This window comes from Geotrypetes seraphini, chromosome 14 (genome assembly GCF_902459505.1).
Source record: "Geotrypetes seraphini chromosome 14, aGeoSer1.1, whole genome shotgun sequence".
Classification (NCBI taxonomy): domain Eukaryota; kingdom Metazoa; phylum Chordata; class Amphibia; order Gymnophiona; family Dermophiidae; genus Geotrypetes; species Geotrypetes seraphini.
Window position 1 is genome coordinate 5,649,831 of NC_047097.1, and position 26,462 is coordinate 5,676,292.

The window sequence follows — 26,462 nt, forward strand, 5'->3', positions numbered from 1 at the left end:
CATCCATGCACCATCACTTCATCAACACATTGAGACTCTGGAGCTCTGCCCTTGGATCCTGTGTGTGGAACAGGAAACACTTCTGAAAATGCTACCCTGGAGGTTCTGGATTTTAACCTCCTTCCTAAGAGCCTAAATTTGGCTTCCAGAACCTCCCTACCACATTTCTCTATGTCATTAGTACCCACATGTACCAAGACTGCAGGCTTCTCCCCAGCACTGTCTAAAATCTTATCTAGGTCAGTGTTTTTCAACCTTTTTTGGGCAAAGGCACACTTGTTTCATGAAAAAAATCACGAGGCACACCACCATTAGAAAATGTTAAAAAATTTAACTCTGTGCCTATATTGACTATATATAAAGTAATTCTCTTGAATAGGAATCAAATAAACACAAAAAAAGTATTTTATAGTTACTTTATTATGAAATATTAAGTAAACAGAATAGTGAAAAATTATAAAATACTTTATTTAGTGCGAAACCTGGGCCTGTTTGGCTGAACACAAAGCTGATATTCTGGCTGGAATCGAAGAAAGACACACACGTAGCTCTTCGTCAACAGCTCTCAGTCTCTCTCTGTATTTGGTTTTTATAGCAATCATGCTTGAAAAGCTAATCTCACACAGATATGTAGTGGAAAATGGGAGCAATGTCAAAATAGCTTGGTTTACCAGAAGGGGGAACTCCTTGGCGGTATCCAACCAAAAACTGTCCAAAGGTAGATCAGCAAATCTTAGCTTGAAACCACGATTTTGTCTCAGTTCAGTTAGTTCCTCCTGCTCCTGTAAAGTCATGTCCTTTCCACCAACTGATGCTGAGCTATAAGGGTCTCTAACCCAGTCAAGGCATTCAGTGGAGACTGAAGAGAAATAAAATGACAACTTCTCCTCAAGAGTTTTTAAATGTTTAACTATTATCTCACACAGTGCAGCAGTGTGAACACCTTGCCATTGCTTGGTGAGTGTGAACATTTCAAGATTGCCACTTTCCACGTGTTGATGCCAGAGTTGCACCTTTGAACGGAATCCATTTATTTTATCTGTACTTGTAAGCAGGTTTTCACTTCGGCCTTGCATTCGTGTGTTCAGTTCATTCAGATGATAAAATATATCTGCCAGGTATGCCAGCCTTGCACACCACTCATCACTTGCAAGCTGCTTTGCGTAATCTGACCTCTCATTTGTCAGAAACACTTTAAGTTCCTCCCGCAGCTCATACACACGAACCAAGACCTTGCCACGCGACAACCACCGGACAGACACTTGTGCAGTTTTCCCACTTAAGTCCTCCTTTTTCAAGGTATTCTGATGTGACCCGAAAAATTTCTTCTCCTGTTGTTTTTTCTGGCAATGCCTTGCAAAAAAAGAAGTTTTCTCTAATTGCATCACCATCAACAAAACGCACATTGGCCAAGAGTTGAGCATGTCCACTGATATCAGTAGACTCGTCAAGTTGCAATGCAAATTTCTCACTGATACGGATCTTTTCCAAAACCACACTTTCGATGTCTGCAGACATGTCATTAATACGTCTGGAAATTGTGTTGTCTGAGAGAGGGACTTTGGCTATTTCCTTAGCTGCTTCAGGTCCGAGCATCTCCTCTACAATAGCTTTGCAGGCAGGAAGTATTAATGTCTCTGCCACAGTGTGCGACTTTTTTGACTTGGCTATAAGTTCAGCAACTTGATAGCTAGCTTTAAGAACTCTTTCATTTACCTTTGTGGTTTTTCTCATGAAAGTTGCCTGTTTCTCCGTGTTGTCACGCAGGCAAACAAAATAGTCCGCATTCTTGTTTTGAAGCGAAGGGTGTTTCGTTTGGAGATGGCGTTTAAGTTTGCTTGGGACCATAGCACTGTTAGCTAGCTTTTCACCACACACCACGCACAGTGGAGTTGGTTTGTTTGCATCTCCAGTGAAAGTAAATTCAACTGAAATATAGCTTTCGCTATATTGCCTTGCGCCAGAGAATTTGCTTGCGCTAACCATCTTTGCTTTCTTTTGACCCCCACTCATACTTGGGCTCTCATCTGGCTCCAAATTTTGTTCAGAGTCTAGTTCTTTCCTTTTCAAAAACTTGTCCATCACTGCAGTATCTCACTGTCACTCAGGACTTACTGCGCTTGTCTCCTCCAGATAGCCGCTGTCCGTCACACTCAGCACTCTTCTGATCGATCCCCGATGAGCCGGCGGATGACAGCTCCAGATGACAGCTCTGTAAAACTAAACAAGCCAGACCAGCACAGATCAATCCTACACCGTCAATCCTAACAGAAAACCATGTCTTTCAAACACACAGAACACAGAAAACACCTTCGCCTAGTATGGAATGTGTCATCACAAACTAACCCCTCACCCTTTTACAAAACTGTAGTGTGGATTTTAGCCACAGTGGTAACAGCCCTGACACTCATAGAATTCTGAGCATCAGAGCTGCTACCACCACGGCTGGCGCTAAAAAACACTCCACAGTTTTGTAAAAGGGGGGATAAAATAGAAATACACAGTTTCAACGCTGTAGCTCAGAGGTGCCCAAACTTTTTGAGCTTGTGAGCTACTTTAAAATGACCAAGTCAAAATGATCTACCAATAATAAAATTAAAAAACACAAAGCACACTATACGCTGAGAAAATGTTAATTATCATTCCTATTCTGGGTTTTTTTCAAAGAGGTCAAGGCAGATGACTCTATGCATTGTCACCTCAGTAACAACCATACAAAAATAGACAAATATACCCTCCATCCTTTTTATTAAACCACAACAGCAGTTTTTAGCGCAGGGAGCTGCGCTGAATGCCCAGCGCTGCTCTTGACGCTCATAGGCTCCCTGCGCTAAAAACCACTATTGCGGTTTAGTAAAAGGTGACCATATTGTAAAATATAGACAGCAGATATAAATTCAGAACTGTGCATAGTAAGTGAAGGGAAGTTTTCATCTCTGGGAATTTACCCAGTTAACTATTAAGTTATTTGGGCAAATTCCTTTGAAAACTGTGGTAATACTGCCTCCACTTTGCTAAATTTAAAATAAAATCATTTTTCCTACCTTGCTGGTGATTTCTGGTTGCACTTTCTTCTTCTGACTGTGCATCCAATCTTTCTTCCCTTCTATCAGCCTGTATGCTTTCTCTCCTCCACACCTCATTCCCTCCCCCAACTTTTTCTTCCTCTCTCCCTGACCTTTCTTTCTTTTTTTCTGTTTCTCTTCTTTCCTTCTGTTTCCCTGCCTGCCCCCTTTCTTTCTTTCTCCCTGCCGTTCCCCAAGCCACTGCCACTGCCGCTGCCATCGGGGAACAGGACCCACCAATGGATAACAGGCCCCAAAGCCGACGCCGACGCATGCTCTCCCTGACGTCAATTCTGCAATCGGAGAGGAAGTTCCGCCCAGCCAGGCAGCGATTGGCTGGCCCGAACTTCCTCTCCGACTGCAGAATTGACGTCGGGGAGAAGAAGACTTATCGTCTCGATAGATTAGATCGCCAAGACAAAGTGAGTCCTGGGTGATCGACTCACTTTGCCTTGGCGAGCTACTGGCGCCCCTGCCTTAAAACACTGCCTAGGACCCTGGGGGAGCCCGGGCCCCCTGTCAGCTCCGGGCCCCTGAATGCAGGACTGGTAGTACTGCCCTGATGGCGGCCCTGCGGCACACCAGGCAACATCTCGCGGCACACTAGTGTGCCGCGGAACAGCGGTTGAAAAACACTGGAATATAGTGCAACCAAAATAACAAAAATGTCTCAAACTAGCAAATGTTGTTATAAAATAGAGCACCTGCCTCTGCCATCGAGTATATCAGGGTATGGAAGGTAGTAATGGAAGACTAACACTAGGGGATCAGCACTGACATTTTGAACCTGAAGCCAGATGAAGTGAAGTATTTAAACTGTTAAAGCCAAGTCAGCGCTGGAGTCCGGTGATTCATTGAAATTTTTGGACTTACGCACTAAAATAAACCCCTCAATTTTAATTCATATCACCACATTTTTGCAATTACTCTAAGGTGGATGGAGGATTTGGACACACGATTAGAACCTGCCCCGCAGGATGGGGATCTGGAATAATCAGTTTATTAAGACCTCTTCTGTGTGGCCAGACAGCTTCACCGCTAGACCAGCGGGCTTTAAAAAGTAAGTTGTGGAGGGGTTCAGGAGGCAGGGGTGGGTCAGAGTCACCCCTAAAGTTATTCGCAGGCCAGCTTTGCCACTAACCCACATGAATATGGAGGGAGCAGTGTATTACTTTTCTGTGAAACATCCAGAAGACAAATGAGGTTTAAGGGTTGGAGAAAGAAAGCAAGCAGATACATGAATAAAAGTAATCAAAATCTCCTTTGCAGTGAGGAGCAGGGAGACACTGTAGCATCTGCACAAGTTCTGGGGAGAGTGGTCACACAGCTATGAAGCAGCAACACTATATTGGCCCAAGATGAAGTGAGCAGGCAGTAAATACAGTATTTCTCTCACCCTTTTATGAAGAGCATGGAACTCGCTGTACCGTCGCTGTAGTGAGTGCTTCCGACCATTGAAGAGAACGTCCACCTTAAACACCTGCAACAGTAGAGGGTAATAGTGGTCATCCGAAATTTGACTAGTTTTCAAATTAAGCCCTGCTCAGGTATTAAATGAGATCTCTGTGGCCAGGAAAGCTACACTACATTTCCAAGAAAGACCGAAAGGCGGGGGGGGGGGGGGGGGGGGGGGGGGGTGAGGGGGGAAGAAGGGAGACAAGGAGTTAACAAGAGGTTTTTCTGTCGTGCTTGGAATCTGTCTAAACCAGAGATGTCAAAGTCCCTCCTCGAGGGCTGCAATCCAGTCGGGTTTTTTGGGATTTCCCCAATGAATATGCATGAGATCTATTAACATACAATGAAAAGCAGTGCATGCAAATACATCTCATGCATATTCATTGGGGGAATCCTGAAAACCCGACTGGATTACGGCCCTCGAGGAGGGACTTTGACACACCTGGTCTAAACTGAGTAATGCAGTTCTCATACCAGGGACATAACAGCACCTTGCAGTGGCCAGAACACCACCACCCACACTAGAAATGTCTGTGGAGCGTGTCCTTGAGGCTGAAAAGAAACACTAATCCTACATTCTCCACAACTGAATGACTCCTGAAAGGAAAACACACTCGCTCTCTTCTCCAAAGGTTCCAGCAGCTCACTGGTATTGTCAAGGCTGCCCATTAGAAAGATGACACAGCTGCACAGCTGGAAATCTTGGGGGAACCCTGCACAACAAAAATGTTAATCTAGCCTAATCTAATCTAGGATTTATGAATTGCACTAAGCCTAAAAAGGTTCAAGGCGATTGACAGTACAATTTAAGCAGATACAAATTAGTATAGTAAAGGATGTCACAGGTGGTACATTTCAATGCAGATTGAGCGATAGAACAATACAAGAGGAAATAAACTAGTATTATTGTAAGAGCGGGAATGCAAGGTATATTTATTTATTCAAAAAAATTTATATTCCGTACATCCTACAATTCTATGTGGATTACAATAAAATACAGGTAATAAGATTTAACCACACACTAATACCATATGGGAAACATAAAACATAACATGAAAAAAATAAAATAAAATGTCACAGCAGCATAACAAATTCCCACTCTCCCCTATCTTAATTGAGAACTAACTCTGAGCAAATCACTGCCTGCTACAAGTACGCACAAATGGAAAAGTTTTAAGTTGCTTCCTAAAGCATAACACAGAAGAAGCCTGTCTGAGTTCCAAAGGAAGCTTATTCCAACAAATAGGGCCCTGCACAGAAAACATCATCCTACAGATTCACTGCAAACAGGGAAGGCACATCAAGGCAACACTTATCCTTTGAGTGTAAACTCCGTGCCGGCTGATAAATATGTAACAACGAACGCACCAATTTGGGACCCGCAAATTCCTGGTAGCTTAGTTCAAGGTCACATGCATGATATTGTGTGTAATATTATTGAAGTATTAAGTGTTTGTAGGCTCAAGGGTCATTTTTCTGTGTTGAGTCCATATGGTGTCGAAGAGGTAAGTCTTTAGTTTCTACATACCATATTTCAAAAATTCTGATCCAAAATATCATCTGAATAATTAATTTAAATGCAATACAGAAATGAGAATTTGGAAGTGAGGTAGAAGAACAGAAATAAAGAATGAGGAGGATTTGATGAAGGAGAATTAGGGAGGGGGAAGAGATGTTTTCAGCTGGATACGTTTTTGAGCATTCTCTGCTTGGCTTTTCGTGTCACCTTTTTCCTTCTTTTGGAAGAAATAGTCCCAAGCGTCTGCTAAAAAAAAAAAAAAAAAAGAGAGGATTATGCCGATAACTTTATGGACTTGTCCCACCTATCTGATTTTTTTTTTCTTGTTTTTTCACAACCGGCAGAAACGTCCACTGATCAGTCTTGCTCTGAAATGCTGCTATTCCCAAGGAACTGAGCTCTTTAAATATCAGTGTGTCATTATAGGAATTTGATGTCAGCTTTGTGACATCATAAAGAGGAAGGAAACAATCTCTCAGCCTGACACAGGGCAGGGAATCACAGGTAGGATGTGATAATATGACCTAGGTTTAGTAGAAGTTTCTAGTTTCTCTTGATGGTCTATGCAACACAAAATGAGGAAAAAGGTAAGCTGGAGACAATCCCGATATCAGCTTAAAGCAGATACAGGAAAATTTGAATAATACTCTTGCCTCCAAAGGCAGCCAATGAAGTAAACAATAATATGGACTAATATGGGTGTTCTTTTTTAAACCAAAAATCAATTGAACAGCTGTATTCTGAATTATCCTTAATTTCCTTAGGAATTTTTTGGGTGCTTCTAAATAGATGATGTTACAATAGTCTAAAACAGATAAAATTAATGCCTGCACCAATAGTTTGAACGATAAACCATAAAAAAATATTTTGATCCTTTACCGTATTATTCAAATTTTCCTGTATCTGCTTTAAGCTGATATCCGGATTATCTCCATCTTACCTTTTTCCTCATTTTGTGTTGCATAGACCATCAAGAGAAACTAGAAACTTCTACTTATTTCCTTATCCAAAAATTAATGGGTGTAGATATAAGACGTTCTTAGATAGGACCCTAGCATTTCAAGCTGGTAGGCCACAATCTTGGTTAGGTAAATGTATTCAGCAAGCTATGTTATCCTATTGCAGTTTTTGGAAATTAATTAAGACCGCTTTGTTCGATAAATTTATTACTTAGTGAGTTTTATTATTGAAATTCTATTTTACAAATATTTGTATTTTTTACTGTATTGTATTTCGCTGATTGTCCAGCTCTTTTTAGTGTAAACTGCCTAGAACTTTTTGGTTATGGCGGTATAAAAGAATAAAGTTGTTATTATTATTATTACCACTTGAAGTATTTTACTGTCCGTCAAGCTGTAGATTTTTTACTTTCTCTCTAGGTAAAAGTGGTCAGCTAGTGTGCCTTGCTTCATCCTGTGTCTGAAGGGGGAGGAGAGCATTGTGGATTGAGTAGATTAGCTAGATTCGATTCGATATAGCTGCACCACTAACTTGGCTTGATGAGTGCGCAGTGGGATTGCATTTTCAATATCATTGTGCAGATATCATTTTCAAAGTTGCGTATTGATGATATGCAAGTAAATTGGTCCTGAGTTTTAAAGTGTTAGCAGGAAAGGGTTTAGTCTGGTATTATTTATGAGTATAGAGTGTTTTTTAAATCCCATAATTTTGTAACCAATCTATAAGCGTTTAAAAAATGTGTTAAACTGATTGCTTCCCCTGTACTGGTTCAATTATCTAATACGCTTCTACTGAATTATAAATAAAATGTATTTCATTCAATAATACATCCTTATAAAATGACTCAGGCCTTGGTACACTAGAATGGGAAAGTACAATATTTGAAGTAACAGAGAAATAAGCAAAAAAAACTTATCTAGCTGAAAACCCCTCTCCCCTCCCGAGTTCTCCATATTTTCTTGTCTTCATCAAATCCTCTTCATTCTTTATTTCTGTTCTTTTCCCTGCCTTCCAAATCCTCTTTTTGCTTCATACAGCTTACTAGAGACAATATGCCAGAAATCCAGCAGTCGGGCAGCCAATAAAAAAATCAGTCAAACAATTGCTAGACTTCAGAGTTAGTACAGCAGAAAGTTAAGGGTCAAGCACAAGATAAATCCCAGAGAATTCAAGAAACCTGGAAAGAAGCGAGAGGAAAAGCAGATTTACTGCAGCCTGTGGCTTTGAACCAGTAAGTAAACTGAGCAGGGCTGGTGTAATAATTTTACGTGACCTAGGCGAATCTTTACTCTTGCACTCCTCTTAGTTATCTTCAAATCTTTAGACTAGGGTTACCATATGGCTCCCGAAAAGGAGGATGGATTGAGACATTTGGGTTTTATTTCCATTTAAAGCAATTGAACGTCTCAAATTCATCCTCCTTTTCGGGAGCCATATGGTAACCCTCCTTTAGGCACCTGTCCTCTGAGATTCTGATAAACTCAACAATACGATCACCTCAATGCCACCCCTCCCAGAACAATCCTGTAAAAATGCTTAACGGATTATTTGAACAGTCTCACTCTCCCTTGCTTCTTTTGAATTTGTGCAGTTGTCAAAACTATTGATTTTCTCTAACTGCAGCTGACCCCCCCTACCCCATAGCTGTTGCCTCCAGAAAAAGGAGGACGGATTGAAACATTGTGGAAGTAAAACCCAAATGTCTCAATCCGTCCTCCTTTTCCAGGAGCCATATGGTAGCCCTAGCCATGGTCTTCCCTAATGGTTGGGGCGGCCATCTTTTTTTGTTTGTACCTGACCATCAGCTTGCTATTGTGAGTGGCCAGATCAGTATCACTCTAAAGAGAATGTTACTATTCTTGTCTACAGACAAATCCAAAAAAAGCTATCAGCACAGCCTCCCATTTCCTAGCAGAAGCTTGGAGTATTTCTTTAAAAAAAAAAAAAGTCTTTGGGCTCACTGTGCAGTGCAGTGAGGGCAGGTGCACAGTAATCTTTGATAAACACATGCCTCTGTATATACAGATAGCAAGCACAACCCTTGCCTGCCCAAAATGTTCAGTATCGCTGCGCAGACATTTAACATGCTCCAATGCACTGGAATGGCTTCCATCCACAGTGGGTAAAAGGGTTCAGGAAGCAGTAAAGAAAATGCCGATTCCCAAAGAGATGGGCAGAGCCGCAGACCATAGAGGGAGGAGGAGAAAGATGGCAGCCAAAAGGAGCAGATCTAGTCCGGTATCACAAATAGCTGGCAAAATTCCCATAAAGTAGCAAGATTCCATGCTACATACGCCCAGAGAAAAGCAGCGGCTTTCCTCAAGTCTAACCTCCAGGAACTGTTTGAACTTTAAAAAAAAAAAAAAAAAAAAAAAATCTAGATTAAATATTAACTGCTTTAACCAAATCCACCGGCAAATGAGTTCCAGAGCTTAACTATGCACTAGTGGAAAAATATTTTCTTCTATTCGTTTTAAATATATTACATAACTTCAGTCTGCACTTTTTGAAACAGCCAAATCAATTCACAATTTACCCATTCCACTCTGTTCAGGATTTATTTTTTTTTTTTTCCCCAAATATATTTTATTGCTTTTTGTGAAAAAATACAAACACACGAGAATGCAAGGTGTACAACAAGGTAAAGTGAGTACCAAAACACATCCCAACTTCACCATATACCAGATCTACCCCCCCCCATTCCCCAGGCCCCAATTTCTACAAAGGAAAAACACAAAATCCAGTCCAGTGCAGTCCCTTCATAAGAATTCAAACATTCAATAAATGACTACGAGCCCTAGGCATTAAAGTGTCCCAAAAAGGTGTCCAGCAAAGACAAAATAACCGTCCCTGAGCAGAGTCAAAGGAAGGAAAACAGAGCCTCTCCATAGAAGCTTGTCGAATCATCAATGTTCGCCAACGAGAAAGTGTCGGAGAATCTATAGAAATCCAACAGAGCAAAATTGCCTTCTTCCCCAATAACACCGCTCTAGACAGAAAGCTTCGAAATCCCTTCGGTACAGACAGAGGAACATGATCCAACGTAAACAACATCACTGGATCCAGTAGAAAGTTGTAATTCCACATGGTTTGAATATGTACATTGATCTGATGCCAAAAGGCAGTAATCCGAGCACAAGACCAGAACTGATGACCCAGAGTAGACAGTGAGTGAAGACATTTGAGACATTGGTCTCTGTTCAGGATTTTAAAGACCTCTTCCATATTCCCCATCAGATCTTGCCTGATGAACTTGCTGCACTTCTTTGAGGGAGTAAACTGGCGGATAGACAAGGGCAACCCAGTCGACATTGTATATCTGAATTTTCAGAAGGCGTTCGACAAAGTTCCACAAGAACGACTACTTCGGAAAATTGCATGATATGGAATCGAGGGTGGTGGATTAAAACTGGCTGGAGCATAGGAAACAGAGAGTGGGGGTAAATGGACAATTCTTAGACTGGAAGAGCGTCACCAGCGAGGTGCTGCAGGGCTCTGTGCTTGGACCTGTGCTCTTCAACATCTTTATAAACGATCTGGACGTTGGTACGACAAGTGAGGTGATTAAATTTGCAGACGATACAAAGTTATACAGAGTAGTGAAAACACAGGGGGATTGCGAAGATCTGCAACGTGACATAATCAAGCTCGAGAAATGGGCATCGACATGGCAGATGAGGTTCAATGTGGATAAGTGCAAAGTGATGCATGTCGGGAACAAAAATCTCATGCATGAATACAGGATGTCCGGGGCGGTACTTGGAGAGACCTCCCGGGAAAGGGACTTTGGAGTTCTGATCAACAAGTCCATGAAGCCATCTGCACAATGCACTGTGGCGGCGAAAAGGGCGAACAGAACACTAGGAATGATCAAGAAGATGGTTACACAAACAGATCAGAGAAGGTTATCATGCCACTGTACCGGGTCATGGTGCGCCACCTGGAGTACTGCGTCCAGCACTGGTCGCCGTACATGAAGAAGGACATGGTACTACTCGAAAGGGTCCAGAGAAGAGCAACTAAAATGATTAAGGGAATGGAGGAGTTGCCGTACAGTGAGAGATTGGAGAAGCTGGGCCTCTTCTCCCTTGAAAAGAGGAGACTGCAAGGGGACATGATCGAAACATTCAAAATACTGAAGGGAATAGACTTAGTAGAGAAAGACAGACTGTTCACCCTCTCCAAGGTAGGGAGAATGAGAGGACACTCTCTAAAGTTGAAAAGGGATAGATTCCGTACAAACATAAAGAAATTCTTTTTCACCCAGAGTGGTAGAAAACTGGAACGCTCTTCCGGAGTCTGGTATAGAGGAAAACACCCTCCAGGGTTTTAAGACAAAGTTGGACAAGTTCATGCTAAACTGGTGAGACTGGACTCATTTGGAGCACTGGTCTTGACCTTGGGGCCGCTGCGTGGGCGGAGTGTTGGGCAGGATGGACCATTGATCTGACCCAGCAGTGGCAATTCTTATGTTCTTATGTCTCCTCCAAACTGAAGAGCCTTAACCTTTCTTCAGATGACGATCGTTTCATCCCCTTAATCGTTTTGGTTGCAGTGGAGAAGTTGTCAGTTTTGACACGAAGGATTAAAGACTATCACCAGCCTTTGCATCAGCTCCATGCTCTGACCATCAAGCAGGTGTTGTTGCAGCACTGTCTGTGGTCATTAGGTGGTGATGTCTGTCTACCACAAAGGATGTTACAAGTGTGCATTAAAACCAGCGACAGATTTCAATCCTCCAGCTGCTCTTATCTGGGCCAGGCCTCCCCTCTGAAAGGCTGGCTGGTGTGGATGGGCAGTAATGAGGTTCTCCTCCTCAGAAACTGTGTCCTGCAGCAGATACTAATCTTTCCTTTAGACGTTGCATCTGCCAATTATCCCAAACAATGACAAGTCCAGACTTCTAGCAGCACACCGGTTGCCCCTAAGCCAGTGTCTCGCAATCTTTCTCGAGCCGGGGCACACGGCTTGAGACACCTGGAAGCGCGTGACGTCGCTGTGTTGACATCATGCCCTTCAAACGGGCCCTGTGCCGGCAAGGAAAAGGGCTGAAGAGGAGAGGCGCCAGCTGATTGCCCACAGGACGTGCCTCTTTTTGCTAGAGGTGCATCCTGTAGGCAGTCAGTTGGCAAAAGCGCCTCTCTTCCCCAGTGTGCTGCGGAATCTCAGGAGGCACACAGTTTACGATACACTGCCCTAAGCAATTACCTTTTACTAATCATTTATATAGCGTTGCTACATGTATGTAGTGCTGTACAGATTATATGCAGGTACTTTCTCTGTCCTTAGTGAGCTCACGATCTAAGGTGGGTGGGTTTGGTGTTTTTGTTTTTAATATCTGGGGCAATGGAAGTTTAGGTGACTTGGCCAGGGTCAGGAATTGAACCGAGTTCCCTAGGGAAAAATCCCACTGCATGAACCATTAGTCTACTCCTCCCTACTTTTCTGCCCATAGGGATGCTCACCTCGGATCAGGAGTAAGGTGTAGGTGTGCGTGGGCATGCGTACGTACATACGATGACTACTTGGTTCTATTCTACTGTGCAGACACACATAAGAGACAGTCTCCATTCTAGGAAGCTTACAATCTATTCTAATCCCTGTGACACAGCTCTTGCCAGCGATTTCACAAAATACTGGCCTGTAAGCTCCACCACCGCCCTCTTTCATGGGTCTTGGAATATTTCTGGAATTTCCTTTTATTGCAAGTCTTGTCTTTTTTTTTTCTTTTTTTACAAAAAGCAAGGAACACAATGCTCACAAGAGTTTCAAATCTAACAAAATGTTCTTTCCAAATGATGGAACTTAACAATATCAAATAGTTCCAAAATTGAAGTGTTAAGTAAAACTAATAGCATAAGAGAGAGACTTGGAGGCTCATTTCCAAAGCACTTAGACCACACAAAGTGCCATAGGTTTCTATGGCACTTTGGGGTCCTTTTATCAAGGCGTGGTAGGGGTTTAACGCGCGGAATACCGCCCGTTAAACTGCCTGCCGCGCTAGTCGCTAACGCCTCCACTGACGAGGCATTAGTTTTTTGGCTTGCCGCAGGAGTTAGCTCCGACGCGCTAACCCCGCTAGCGCACCTTGATAAAAGGAGCCCTTTGTATGTCTTAAGTGCTTTTCAAATGAGCCCCTTTGTTTCTTATAGTCTACTCCCTTCCAATACCAAATAACCCTCTCCAATTCCCACTATCCCCCAAAGAGCTGTGGATCCAAAACAGAGGACATGACCAACTCCCACATTCCCAAAGTATCATATTTGCATTATTCAGAATGAGATTCCTCATTCTTGGATTAAAAGACTGAGGGCTCCTTCTACTAAGCTGCGGTAGCGTTTTTAGTGCGCGCACTAACCCCTGCGAGCTGCAAATTAGCGTGCGCTAACCCCCGCGCTACACGGAAAAACTAACACCAGCTCAGTGGAGGCGTTAGTGTGTGTGGCAATGTAGCGCAGCTTGGTAAAAGGATCCCTGAATATAGGGATTCCAGATGGCCAAGAACTGTTTGCTATGCTTTAAGGGCGAGATTCCCTCCTTTAGCTTTCCACATCGTTAAAGTGTGCAACTGACTCCTCCATTGCCAAAATGATGGTGCTTCAGCTCGACGCTATTTTCGAAAAACACATTTTCCCCCCTACTAAAACCATTTTCAAAACACATTTTCCCCCCTACTAAAACCATTTTCCGCACAAACTGTTGCTCCTTATCCCCGACTCCTATAGCCCCTGCAGAGGCCAAAATTAAAATCTTAAAGATGCCCTATAAAGATGACATGAGAAGAGAGTTTAATATCATCAATAATCTCCTCCTCCCAAAATGTTTATTTTAGGGAACTTTCTTTCTTTTTTTTTTGTAAAGCTTTGAATTGTGTGATTTTTTGAAACGCACTCACTGAAACACTGTGACTTGAGACTAGTATGTTCCTGTCAGTCTCCTCCTTGCTGCAGATGACACAGGAACAACCCACACTGGTCATACCCAGTTCCTGCCTTGCCAGTATACCAGGTTATGGCCAACCCTTTGCCTGACCACAACAAAGACTCTCGTGCTCAGCCCTGCTTTATAATGCTACAAGCATGAAAGGGTATGTGCTGTTCCACAGAAGGAAGCAGTGGCGTAGCCACAGGGGCCTAGACTAAGGCTGCCAACTGGATACAGATTCACAGGACAGGGTTGATGCAGTCCTGGATTTACCCCATTGCATGAAGGGACTTGTAGTTCTGATTTCCCTATGAAAAGCAAGACTACAAGTCCCAGCATGCACTTAGTGTCTCTTAGTGCAGCGCCCTCGACAGGAGAGTCTTACACCTGTTTTGTATGATATTTTGCTTGTTTTATCCTATTTGGCTCTTTGATACTCGGACCCCTGAGGAAGAAGTGGTGTTTGAAACACGGACCGTGTCGGGTCCAGTACAAATGAGAACAAGGACCAATTATTTGGATACATTTATTTTATTTATGCTATTTAGATATGTTTTAATGACTTTTATTGAATAAATTCCTGCACCTTGGACATTTTTCTGCAGTTTTGTTGTGGTTTTTTTAGCCTTAGCTGCCTGCCTTAGCAGCAAGGAAGTCAACGGCACAAGCTCAGTTCATGAAGCATTTGTAGAAATTAAAGCACAGAGAGAAGCTGCATTATACCATCTTTACCTGTTTTTAAATTCTGGTATAACATTTGTTGTCCTAAAATTAGTGAAGCATTCCCTCATCAGTTCCCAAACTGTGAGAGTTGTGACCTCACATGGAGCTCCAAATTATCATCTGAGGTCACAACCATGTTTGTGCAAAGGAAAACAAAGGCAGAGCAGCAACATTCCCAGCTTGGGCATGGTGCGCCAACACCACAAGTGTAAGGCTCAACAGGGCCCAGGGACTGGCCTAGAGAACAGGATGAGAAGGAAGCCTGGTGCCAGCACTAAGCAAGGGCTGGAGTTGCATAACGCCTCAAGTGAAGAGGACGGGAAGCACTCCAGTAGAAGGTCTCCTTTGCCCGACTATGCTAATGGTCGGGGAAAACACTTCATAATCTAGTAGTATCGCCTTCTCTCCCCCATTTATAATATGTACTAGACTACCTTAAGTCCGTACGTCAAGCTCCATCTCTGGCCGTTTTCATATTTAGGCTAAAACCCCACTTTTTTGAGGCTGTTTTTAAACTCCTAACTTCTACTCACTTGTAAAGTGCCCATTGCTGTTTTAATTATTCCTACCAAAAGCAGTTCCCTAACTCCTATTTGCCCTGTTTGTCTATTTTGATTATATTGCAAGCAGGAATTATCTCTTACGTGTATCATGTACAGTGCTGCAGAAATTAGTAGTACAAGTAGTAAACCGCTTTGTACCACAGGAAGAAAGCAAATTAAATCCCTTCTCCCTTTCTCTAGTGGTATCACCCTCTCTCTCATCTCACAAAAGTGAAAGCAAATGCAGCACTCTAGGTGTGGTGCAACCTAACCTTATATGGTTTTGCTGTCTCTACCTACCTATTTTTGGGCGCTATTATTACTATCTTGACCGAATACAACAGAGGTTTGTTATTGCCCTCTGCAAGCCAAAACCTAGTCATCCCTGGTGATCCCCCAAGCAAGTTCCGACCCTGCATTAAGCTCTAATAAGATCTGGCTCTGCCACAGGCGTGTTGCTGGGCCAATTGTTGGGTAATCACTCTAAACTAAAGATCTGAGCTCACATCTCACCTCAAACTATTATATGGCTGTCAACAAATCATTTAATCTCTTTGTGTTCTAAACCCTCCCCCCCTATCAATTGCTTGATATTCAGGGGGAGGGGCCTTAAGCATCTGAGCCAATCAGGGCCTTAGACCCCTCCCAGTGCATCCCAGGATGTACTGGTAAAGGGAAGGCCCGTCATTTTAAAGATGCAGGCCTGCTGGGCAGGAGGGACTGGGCATCCCTCCTGCTCTCTTCTTCAGTATAATGTAAAGGGGCGGGGCTGGGGAGGCAACAAAGGAGGAAGTGCGTATCCCTCCTGCCAATGATCTTCTTGGGGAGGGGTCATGAGTGAGTATGTGTATGTGTGTGTGGGGGGGGGGGGATTTGGGTGGCTGTGATCTTTGTGGGAGGAGGTCAGGAGTGGGGGGGGGGATCCAGGTTTCCGAGGTAGGAGGAAGCGGGCATCCCTCCCACATCTCTTTTTAATTTTCAGGGGCTGTTGTTTGGGGGGAGGGGGGAGCAGCACAACTTTTTTAAAAATGGGGACAGATATTGTACATGTAACACATGCACAACATCTGTGCCCATTAAAAAAAACAAAAAAGTCTTCCTGCCCCAAACAGCTAGCGGCAGGAAGCTGCTTCGGGGTTTCTCCTCCCCCTCAACTGTTCAGGTTTCCCTCTGCTGGCTCTGCACATTTGTCAAAGTCACTTTTCCAATGACTAATGGGTGGCATTATGGCAGACCTATGCAAAACTGATTTGCATGTGAGGATGTTTGAATGTCGATCGCCGTTTTCAAATCAGCCCCGCAGTAACCCGCAGGGTTTTAATGCCGATTTTAGTGTATATGGGTTTCAGTACCATGCAACTTATTCTGAAAAACACTTTGGGCACTGCCAGCGCACAAAAAAATAACAAAATGCAGGTTTGCCCTCGCGCAAGACCACCTACCTAACAAGTTCTCACCTATTCACAGAACTCGTACAGTATGTAACCCATCCAAGAGAGCTCTCAATTTTTTTTTTCTTTACACATAAAGAGTGCCCTGAATTTTCTTTTTTACACTAGATTTAATTCTCGTGGTTTTTCGCCAGAGTTCAAAATGAACAGCGCTGTGTAGGCCTTTCAGCGCTAAAGAAGTGATCAATAGTAGTAGCAGTAGTAGTAGAACTTTGATGAAACCATGCTGAGGAGGTGGGGGAAAGACCAGGTCCAGGGTGTTAACCCCCGTGCAGTGCAGGTTCCATTTCAGCCAAAAGACCATGGCATCATCCTCCTCAGCTCCTGACTCCGACCTTTCCCTTGGATCAGGGGTAGGCAATTCCGGTCATCGAGAGCCGGAGCCAGGTCAGGTTTTCAGGATCTCCACAATAAATATGCCCGAGATAGATTTGTATCTCAAGGAGGCAGTGCATGCAAATCCATCTCATACATATTCATGGTGGAGATCCTGAAAACCTGACCTGGCTCCGGCTCTCGAGGACTGGAATTGCTTGCCCCTGCCTTGGATCATAGCCATCCAGAGGTTGAGAAGTAACCAGGATGAAAATCAGTTGGAGAATCAGCCCTAGGGCTAAATCAATACTCTTGACTATTCCACAATTTTGGGGTAGCAGTCCTGCGCCCAGAAAGAACAAACTTAATCAAATTGTACAATTGGCAGGCAGACTTCTTGCTGCCCCACCTCCAGGGATTGGAGCCCTGAACAGACAAGCCATGCCACCCTTTCCCCTCCTTCTCGCCAGGCTTCCATGCACTGCTGGCCTTGGCTGGCAGTCTGCTGCCTCCGCTCAGCTCACCCATCTCTCACTCACTATAATAATTCAAGCATTTATTACGTGAACAACATGCTCTTTACTAACTTGGTGTTTCAAAGTATCAACTCATAAAAGAGTCAGCAAGGTCTAACTAGCGTCCCAGAATACAGAATGTGCTCTACACCCACGCAAGGAGAAGGCAAGTTGGTTTGAAAGCATTTGGGCCTTTTAAAGAGGTTTACGGTTGCTTTTTAAAAGCAGTTCTTTTCAGGAATATTTTGGTCTCGATGACTCATTTAAGTCAATTAGGTTATGGTGCAGGAGTTCACAATCCAGTCCTTGGGCCACACCTAGCCAGTCAGGTTTTCAGAAAACCCATAATGGATATGGCAAGGCAGATTAAGGTGAAAGTGTGGCTCAGTGGTTACAGTTACAGCCTCAGCACCCCGAGGTCGTGGGTTCAAACCCACTCTGCTCCTTCTGACCCTGGGAAAGTCACTTAATCCCACTACTGCCCCAGGTACATAGATTGTGATCCTACCAGCCCAGGGAAAAGTACCGGAATAAATTCATGTAAACCGTTCTGAGCTCCTCTGGGAAAACGGTATAGAAAACTGAATAAATAAATTTGCCTGCGCTGATTCCATTGAATGCAAATCTATCTTATGCATATTCATGTCTCCATGGAATGTTGCTACTCTTTGGGTTTTGGTATTAGTATTAGTGACCTGGATTGGCCACCGTGAGAACGGGCTACCGGGCTTGATGGATCATTGGTCTGACCCAATAAAGCTATTCTTATGTTCTCTGGAAACCTGACTGGCTGGGAGTGTCCTAAGGAGTGGGTTGAGAACCTCTGCTTTAGTATCTTGTTAATCCGAAGGGTCCCTGGCCCTTAAGTCCCACAAGAGCAAAATCAGGCAAGTTGTTTGGGTACAGCAAATGATGGTGACTGAACATGGAACTGATGATTTGAACCAAATCTCAGGGTTGCACTTAGTGAAATGCGATAAGTTAAAACCAGAACTGGATCAGCCTGTTCCTTATCACATGCATGAGCTTGTAGTTTTTTTCACCTTCCCACAGAATTCCCTTAACAAAATCAAGCTTACAAATATATTATATGCAATAGGACAAACCAGGAGCACACTAGCCTGTTCCTTATGTCACGGAGCTGGTGGCAGTTTAAACAGACATTTTTGTATTTAGGTGGCAACTTTGGCAAAGGTGCCCAGTGCTGACCTCTCCTCTCACTGCTTCTGCTGCTCTCTCTAGGGCAGAGATATCCATATTGATATGCAAGAGGTGGATTTGCATACAATGGAAGCAGTGCATGAAAATCTCTCTTATGTATATTCATCAGGGACGGTGGTAGACAAGCTGGGGCCCAGGGCAGAAATTAAGGAGGAGGTCCCCAATTCTTCTCCTCCTTGTCCCCTCCTCTGTTTTCCCACCCATCCAGCATCTATCTCTTTCTCCTCCTCCTCCCCTCCCCACACTCACACCCAGGTCCACCACATGCCCTCCCATCCAGCATCCCTCCCTTCATTTAAAAAAAAAAAAAATGTGTTTGGCTTGGGGAAAAAAACAAGAATTGCTTTAGTATCTCTACAAAGGCCAACTGAGGAGGGTGGGGTAAATTTTCCCAATTTTTATAGGTATCATCAAGCCTATATTATGCGTCAAGGTATGTATTGGATCCTCCCTGAGCTCTTGGAACATCAGCCAGATTGGTTATATCTTGAGTGGAAAATCATGTCCCCAATGCGACTTTCTCATATATTAAATATCAGAATGCCTAGTTAGGCTAAGAACAATGTGATTTTATTGGACATGTGGAAAACAATTAAATTTATTGATAAATTAACAGATGTTCCCATAATGAAATCTACTTTGCAGTCCTTATGGTTAAACTCCAAGATTCAAATAGGCGGTGCTGGGATTGCTTGGAAGAATTGGATGCAGGTAGGTATTCGGACATTAGATGATGTTATATCTAATGGAAATCTGCTTGATTTTTCACAACTGCAACAATCATTTGGAATTATAAAATCTCTACAATATAGATGGTTGCAGTTGAAGCAGGCTATTCAGAGTGGGTTCCCTGAATGGAAAAATTAAAAACTTATTTTAGCTTGCAGATCCTTTGCTACCAAACTGATCTAGTAGGACATCAGGCTGCCCAGTGGTACAAATTGATTTGTGGATTTTTGAATAAGAAACCAAAAAATAGTCTTAGAGACATCTGGAGCATCGAGATAAAACAGTATATTTATGTGCCTCGTTGGCCACGAATTTGGACTTGGAGACTGAAATGTACAATGTCAGCATCTATGAGACAAACATGGTTATTTCTGTTACATAGGATTTTTTGGACTCCAGTTCGATTAAATAAAATAGATAGTTCTAAGTCTAATAGATGCTGGCACTGTCATATTAATATAGGGATTTTGGATCATCTGCTATATTTTTATCCTTTTATATTTATATTTTGGAAGTCAATATGGGGACAAATAAATCTTGTTCTGGACTCAAATGTTCCATTATCATATGAAGCTATACTATGTGGAATAATACTACATGTGAAACCCACTTTAGATATATATAAGAGACGTCTTTTTATGATCATGACGGGCATAGCTATGCAATTGATCACGAGTAATTGGAAAAACCATGACAGATTAAGTTACACTTTTGGTGGGTGAATGTACGCACTACATACAAATATGAAAGAATTAATGCATAATGTAGGGGATTTAGTGGTGTATTTAATAAAGTTTGGAGCCCATTGACTAAATTTATGGAGGTATGATAATATTTCTTTTATTCATTTCCTATACACATCCATGGGGGAGGGGGGAAGGGAGGGAAATAAATAAGTACTGATGGTGACATTTAGGTAACTTTAAGAATTATTTAAATCATATATTATGTTAAATTGTATTATTATTTAATATATGAAATTTGAAAATCTCGAATGATATATAAGTTGCCTGTACAGAAAATAGTGCATTGTATGTAATACCTACTGTTCTTTATTTGTTTGGCACTGTTTTTAGTTTAAAAATCAATAAAGATTTATTAAAAAAAAAACCAAAAACAACAACAACAAAATAAACAGATGCTCCAGGGGGCCCCCCCATGTGCCAGGATGTCCTTCCCTTCTCCCTACCCCATTCCAAAGCCCCCCTCACTGTTTAAAATGCTAAGGGTCACTGGCACAGCAGTGATTCTCTAGTGCTACTCGCAGCTTCCTCGACACTTTTCCTTTGCCACGGTCCACCCAAGTGGAAGCAGGAAGTTGCGGCAGAGGTGGGTGGTGCACGACAGAGGAACCATGCTGCGGAAGCTGCGAATAGCGCTAGAGAATCACTGCCGTGCCAGGGACCCTTAGCATTTTAAACAGTGAGGGGGGCTTTGGAATGGGGTGGGGAGAAGGGAAGGACATCCTGGAGCATCCTGGAGCCCCCTGGAGCATCTGATTTTTTTATTTTTTATTTTTATTTATGAAGGGAGGGATGCTGGATGGGAGGGCATGTGGTGGACCTGGGGGTGGGGGTGGCAAAGGCTTCAAAACATGGTGGGGAGAAGGGAAGGACATCTTGGCCACACAGGGGCCCACTGGAACTAAAGGGGGCCCAGGGCAGCTGCCATGGTTTCATGCCCCCCCCCCCAGATATTCATTGTCACTCTTCTGAAATCTAACTGGATGGGTGTGTACCGAGGACTGGATTGAGAATCCCTGCTCTAGGGCAAGCTAAATACAGGCACCAGTCATCCCTGAATTGAGGGTAAATGGACAATGCCAGCAGGTTCTAAGATGGGCCTCAGCAAGATTTGGGCCTTTGGGTCATGGCAGACAGCACAGATCTACCAGCAAGAGCTTCCTGCAATTGCCAGTGCTAGGTTTCAATTCATCCAGTCAGGATAGTCAACACTGTATGAGCAGAGAGGGAGGAGTATAAAGACAAGGAGGGAAAGGGGGAAGTACAGGATAGACACAGAAAGAGAGAAGAGAGAGGAACGGGAGCAAAGGTTAGAGGTCAGACTGTTCGCTATGTACCTCTGCCCTCTGAGGGTACAGGAAATGAAGGTGGGGGTGGTTAGGGATATGCACTGTGCTTTCTCTCCATTCATTTAAAAAAGCAACCATGTGGGATGTGCACAGGAAAAAAAAAGAGTTTCCATCACATAGCCTGATAAATACAACCAAGATAGAGACAGCGGCTGGATGGTGCAGGGCCAAACAAACCACAAGAACATCGAACACAGGGTTAAATACTTCTACTGGCAAATGCAGCAACAATCCAATTACTTTTACCAATCTGGAGGGAAACATGGAAATTGGGCGTCAGAACAAATAAAAACAACAAGTTTGGTAAACAATCACAAGGGAAATGGTGCGTGTTCCATCTTCATCTGTTTCTGGACTTTTAGAAAAATGTGTAATGGGATACAGTACAAACCACATGAGGGAGATCGCGAGAAAAGGATGGTAGTTTGTCTTCTAAAGATAAAAACAACAGACTGTGGATGTGGATGTCCTGAAAGATGATTTTTTATTCGCTCTTCACAATAAAAATACAAATAAAAGTCTGAATAAGTAATACACCTATGATTGTCCTAACGGACCCTACATGGTCCGTGTTTTGGCGAAACCGCCTTCCTCAGGGGCCGGATGATATAGGATACAAAGATAAAAATATGAGCAAAACAATGTACATGTACGCGCCATCAAAGACACGTACATTGTTTTGCTCATATTTTTATCTTTGTACCCTACATCATCCGGCCCCTGAGGAAGGGGCCTGTAGTCCAAAAATGTCATGCACGAATACAGGATGTCTGGGGCGGTACTTGGAGAGACCTCCCAGGAAAGAGACTTGGGAGTCTGATCGATAAGTGGATGAAGCCGTCCACGCAATGTGCGGTGGCCGTGAAAAGGGTGAACAGAATGCTAGGAATGATAAAGAAGGGGATCATGAACAGATCGGAGAATGTTATCATGCTGCTGTACCGGGCCATGGTGCGCCCTCACCTGGAGTAACTGGGTCCAGCACTGGTCGCCATACATGAAGAAGGACACGATACTACTCGAAAGAGTCCAGAGAAGAGCGACTAAGATGGTTAAGGGGCTGGAGGAGGTTAGAGAAACTGGGCCTCTTCTCCCTTGAAAATAGGAGACTGAGAGGGGACATGATCGAAACATTCAAGGTACTGAAGGGAATAGACTTAGTAGATATGGACAGGTTGTTCACCCTCTCCAAGGTAGGGAGAACTCTCTAAAATTGAAAGGGGATAGATTCCGTACGAACAAGGGGGGGATGTCTGCATGACTGCTTGTTTGCCTGGTTTGTGTTGACTGGTATGGGTGTTGCCCCGTGCGCTGGGGATTCTTAGGGATAGGCACTACATGTTGAAAAATTTATAGGGTCAATGGGGGGTACCGGGATGTTCTTGCTGTTGAATTGTCCTGAGAGAGCGGTCTGGAGCTTTATACCTCTTGATGTTTTCCTGTGTAACATGGTTGTTATATTATTTCTGTTATCTGCTGTTGCTGATTGTATTGCTCTGTTCACAGCCGCTTCTGTTTGTTCATGAATTTACTGCATCCCGTTTGTTCCTCTGATTGACCTTCATAATAATAATAAAAATGATATGAAAAAAAACCCAAAAAAGGATTCCGTACAAACATAAGGAAGTTCTTCTTCACTCAGAGAGTGGTAGAAAACTGGAACGCTCTTCCAGAGTTTGTCATAGGGGAAAACACCCTCCAGGGATTCAAGACAAAGTTAGACAAGTTCCTGCTGAACCGGAACGTACACAGGTAGGGCTAGTCTCAGAGCGCTGATCTTTGACCAGAGGGCCGCCGCGTGAGCGGACTGCTGGGCACGATGGACCACTGATCTGACCCAGCAGCGGCAATTCTTATGTTCTTATGGCACCAACTCTACCACAATTGGGGGGGGGGGGAACCCATCAAGCAGCCATTAGGGCCTTAATGTTCACCAAGGCCCCGATTCTATAAGGTGTGTCTTAAAAATAAAAATTGGTGCCGACTAGTGTGGTGCTAAGCACGACTCTATAAAAGTTAGATGCTTTACAGCAGTCCCGCAAACTTTCTCGAGCCGTAGCTCGAGGCATCTGGAAGTGCGCCGACATTGCCGTGATGATATCATGTGCCTGAATGACGTTATCACGTCGACATCCGTGCATGCGCGAAAGCCCAGCAGACAGGTCCTGAGCCGCCGGTGGGGGGTGCCGGCAGGGAAGATGCACAGAGAAAAGGAGAGGCACATCCTGTAGGCAGTCGCTCTTCTGAGCAGGGACTATTTATTGTATGTTAAAAATGTACAGCGCTATGTACACCTTTCAGCACTATAGAAATAATACACTTCCCCATTCGCAGTTTCGGCAATCGCGATTTCACATATTCGTGATTTTTTGGGGAGGGAGAAAAAAAGAAAAAAACCCCATAGTTTAGCCTTCCCCCCAGGCGTCCCGGCCTTACCTGGTGGTCTAGCAGGCTTTCGGGGCAGGAGCGATCTTCCTACGCTCCTGCCCCGTGTGGATCGCCAATAGGAAATGGCTGTGGGGAGTTCCCCTTCGTAGTCTCGAGAGACTACGGGAACTCACGGCAGCCATTTCCTATTGGCGATCTGCACGGAGCAGGAGCGTAGGAAGATCGCTCCTGCCCCGAAAGACCACCAGGTAAGGCTGGGATGCCGGGGGGAAGGCAGGAGGGAGGCGGGGGTGGGTCAGAGCTGGACCAGAAGATATTTGCGGTATTTCACCATTCGCAGTCCGGCTCTGCCCCTATCCCCCGCGAATCCGGAGGGAGAAGTGTAAATAGTAGGAGCAGTGAGCCAGTACCGGCGCCTCTCCTCCTCCTTTGGCACACCTCCTCCGGCACACCTGAAATCTTAGGAGGCACACTAGTGTGCTGCGGCAAAGCATTTGCGATACACTTCTTTACAGAACTGTACTTGGGCATCGCTAGGTGTCCTAACTTTAGATGAACCCTATTAATGCCAGGGTTTTCTTTGCCTAAATAATGGCACCTAATTCACAAAGAGGCACTTAACATAAGAACAGCCTTACTGGGTCAGACCAATGGTCCATCAAGCCCAGTAGCCCATTCTCACAGTGGCCAATCTAGGTTACCAGTTTCTGGCCAAAACCCAAGGTGTAGCAACATTCTATGTTACCGATCCAGGGCAAGCAGTGGCTTCCCCCGTGTCTTTCTCAATAATAGACTATGGACTTTTCCTCCAGGAACTTGTCCAAACATTTCTCAAAAACACCCATGATCTGCACCAACCATGTTCACTTTTAAGCACTTTGGACTAGGTACCAAGGCCCAGATTCTCCAACCGTTGCTGATTTTTTAGGTGCCGGAAGGCAACCAAACTCAGTTAAAAAAAACAAAAAAACCCCACCGTTTAATTGATGATTTATATATATATCTTAAAAAAATCAGTACTAGAATCGTGCCTCCATAGGTGCTTTAAGCCACCTAACGCCACTGTGGATATGGCTAACACTGGAAGTGGCGCTAGGAGGCCTAAATCGCCTACGGAAACACAATTCATCATCAAAAGGTAGGTGCCAGAAATATAGGCCTGGAGAACCCTGGCCTACATTTATGAAGGGAGGGATGCTGGATGGGAGGGCATGTGGTGGACCTGGGGGTGGGGGTGGCAAAGGCTTCAAAACATGGTGGGGAGAAGGGAAGGACATCTTGGCCACACAGGGGCCCACTGGAACTAAAGGGGGCCCAGGGCAGCTGCCATGGTTTCATGCCCCCCCCCCCCAGATATTCATTGTCACTCTTCTGAAATCTAACTGATGGGTGTGTACCGAGGACTGGATTGAGAATCCCTGCTCTAGGGCAAGCTAAATACAGGCACCAGTCAGCCCTGAATTGAGGGTAAATGGACAATGCCAGCAGGTTCTAAGATGGGCCTCAGAAAGATGGCATGATTCGGTACCATGTGTCATATCATGGGATTGACATGCAATCGGTGACCGCTGACAACAGTGCCAGTTACAGAATCTGGGCCCAATTTTTTTTTATTTTATTGTGTTTGAGTTAAGCGCCTAAGTCCAATTATAAGGTGTTTTGTGCCAATTGTTGGCACCGATTAAGCCTTTTAATCAAGTTAGGCACCTACATTGGCTAGGCATGCCAATGAAAGCATCTAACTTTAGGCAGACTCTACTGTATAGATCCACTTTAATGCTAAGAAGCCCATAGGTATAAACCCTGCTTGATGAATTCCCCCCTTAGTCCCTGTTGTAGGTAGCCTGCCAAAAACATGTCTTTATTTAATCTTCCTGTAGCATCTCTCAGCAGTATCAAAATGGTTTACCAATAAAATACTGTTAAAAACTAAAACATGTTGGTTTGCTTAACTTACCTATTTTTATTTGAAATTATCTCTTTTTTAAAAAAATAATGCATTGTAATCTACTACTGCTTATCACTTATAGAGCGCTGTACATTTTGACATTTATAGACGGTCCCTGCTCCATTCTCTGTCAGTAGCATTTTGCTTTTTTTTTTTTCTGAAATGCCTGCCAGTTCATTCCATATGTTTATACCAACAGAATATGGTATTTTTTCCTTCCCTGTCAGAGGCAGAAGAGTCCTGAAAGGCCATCACAGTGCACACCGTCACAGCCTGACACTAAGACAAACTGCTCCCCCGCCCTTCCTGGCACATCTATTTATTCCGTCGATTGCTCCTTCCAGCTGGCACCGCCAGATATCTGCTTGGCAAAGAGCTGGAACAATAAATGCGCTGTGTTCACATACTCAAACAGTGTCTGCTTTGGAAAGTGCTGGGGAAACAAGAGCTGCTTGGAGTGAATGTTTATCAAGATCTGAGGGCAAAGGGTATAACCCAGGGGTGGGCAAACTTTTTGACGTGTGGGCTACAATGGGTTCTTAAATTTGAAGTTGGGGCCAGACCAAGAGCATGTTTCTATCCCTTGATTCTTCCCATTCCCTGTGCAGCAGAACC

The 26,462-nt window shown here is 43.8% G+C and overlaps 1 protein-coding gene across 4 annotated transcripts in view; it reads right to left on the reverse strand.

Annotated features, from left to right (window-relative positions):
* SNX22 (sorting nexin 22) overlaps nt 1–26,462 on the reverse strand; it is an 85,623-nt gene that overhangs the window by 24,799 nt on the left and 34,362 nt on the right. For 2 of the 4 annotated variants that reach the window (XM_033919984.1, XM_033919983.1), the window contains exons 2-3: nt 4,462–4,545; nt 2,116–2,220 (exon numbers count right to left, since the gene is read on the reverse strand). In XM_033919984.1, the coding sequence (XP_033775875.1) occupies nt 2,116–2,220; nt 4,462–4,545 (189 nt within the window). Of the gene's footprint in view, nt 1–479; nt 2,221–4,461; nt 4,546–26,462 lie in introns of those variants that run through there. The other 2 variants (XM_033919982.1, XM_033919986.1) reach the window with 2 other exon arrangements.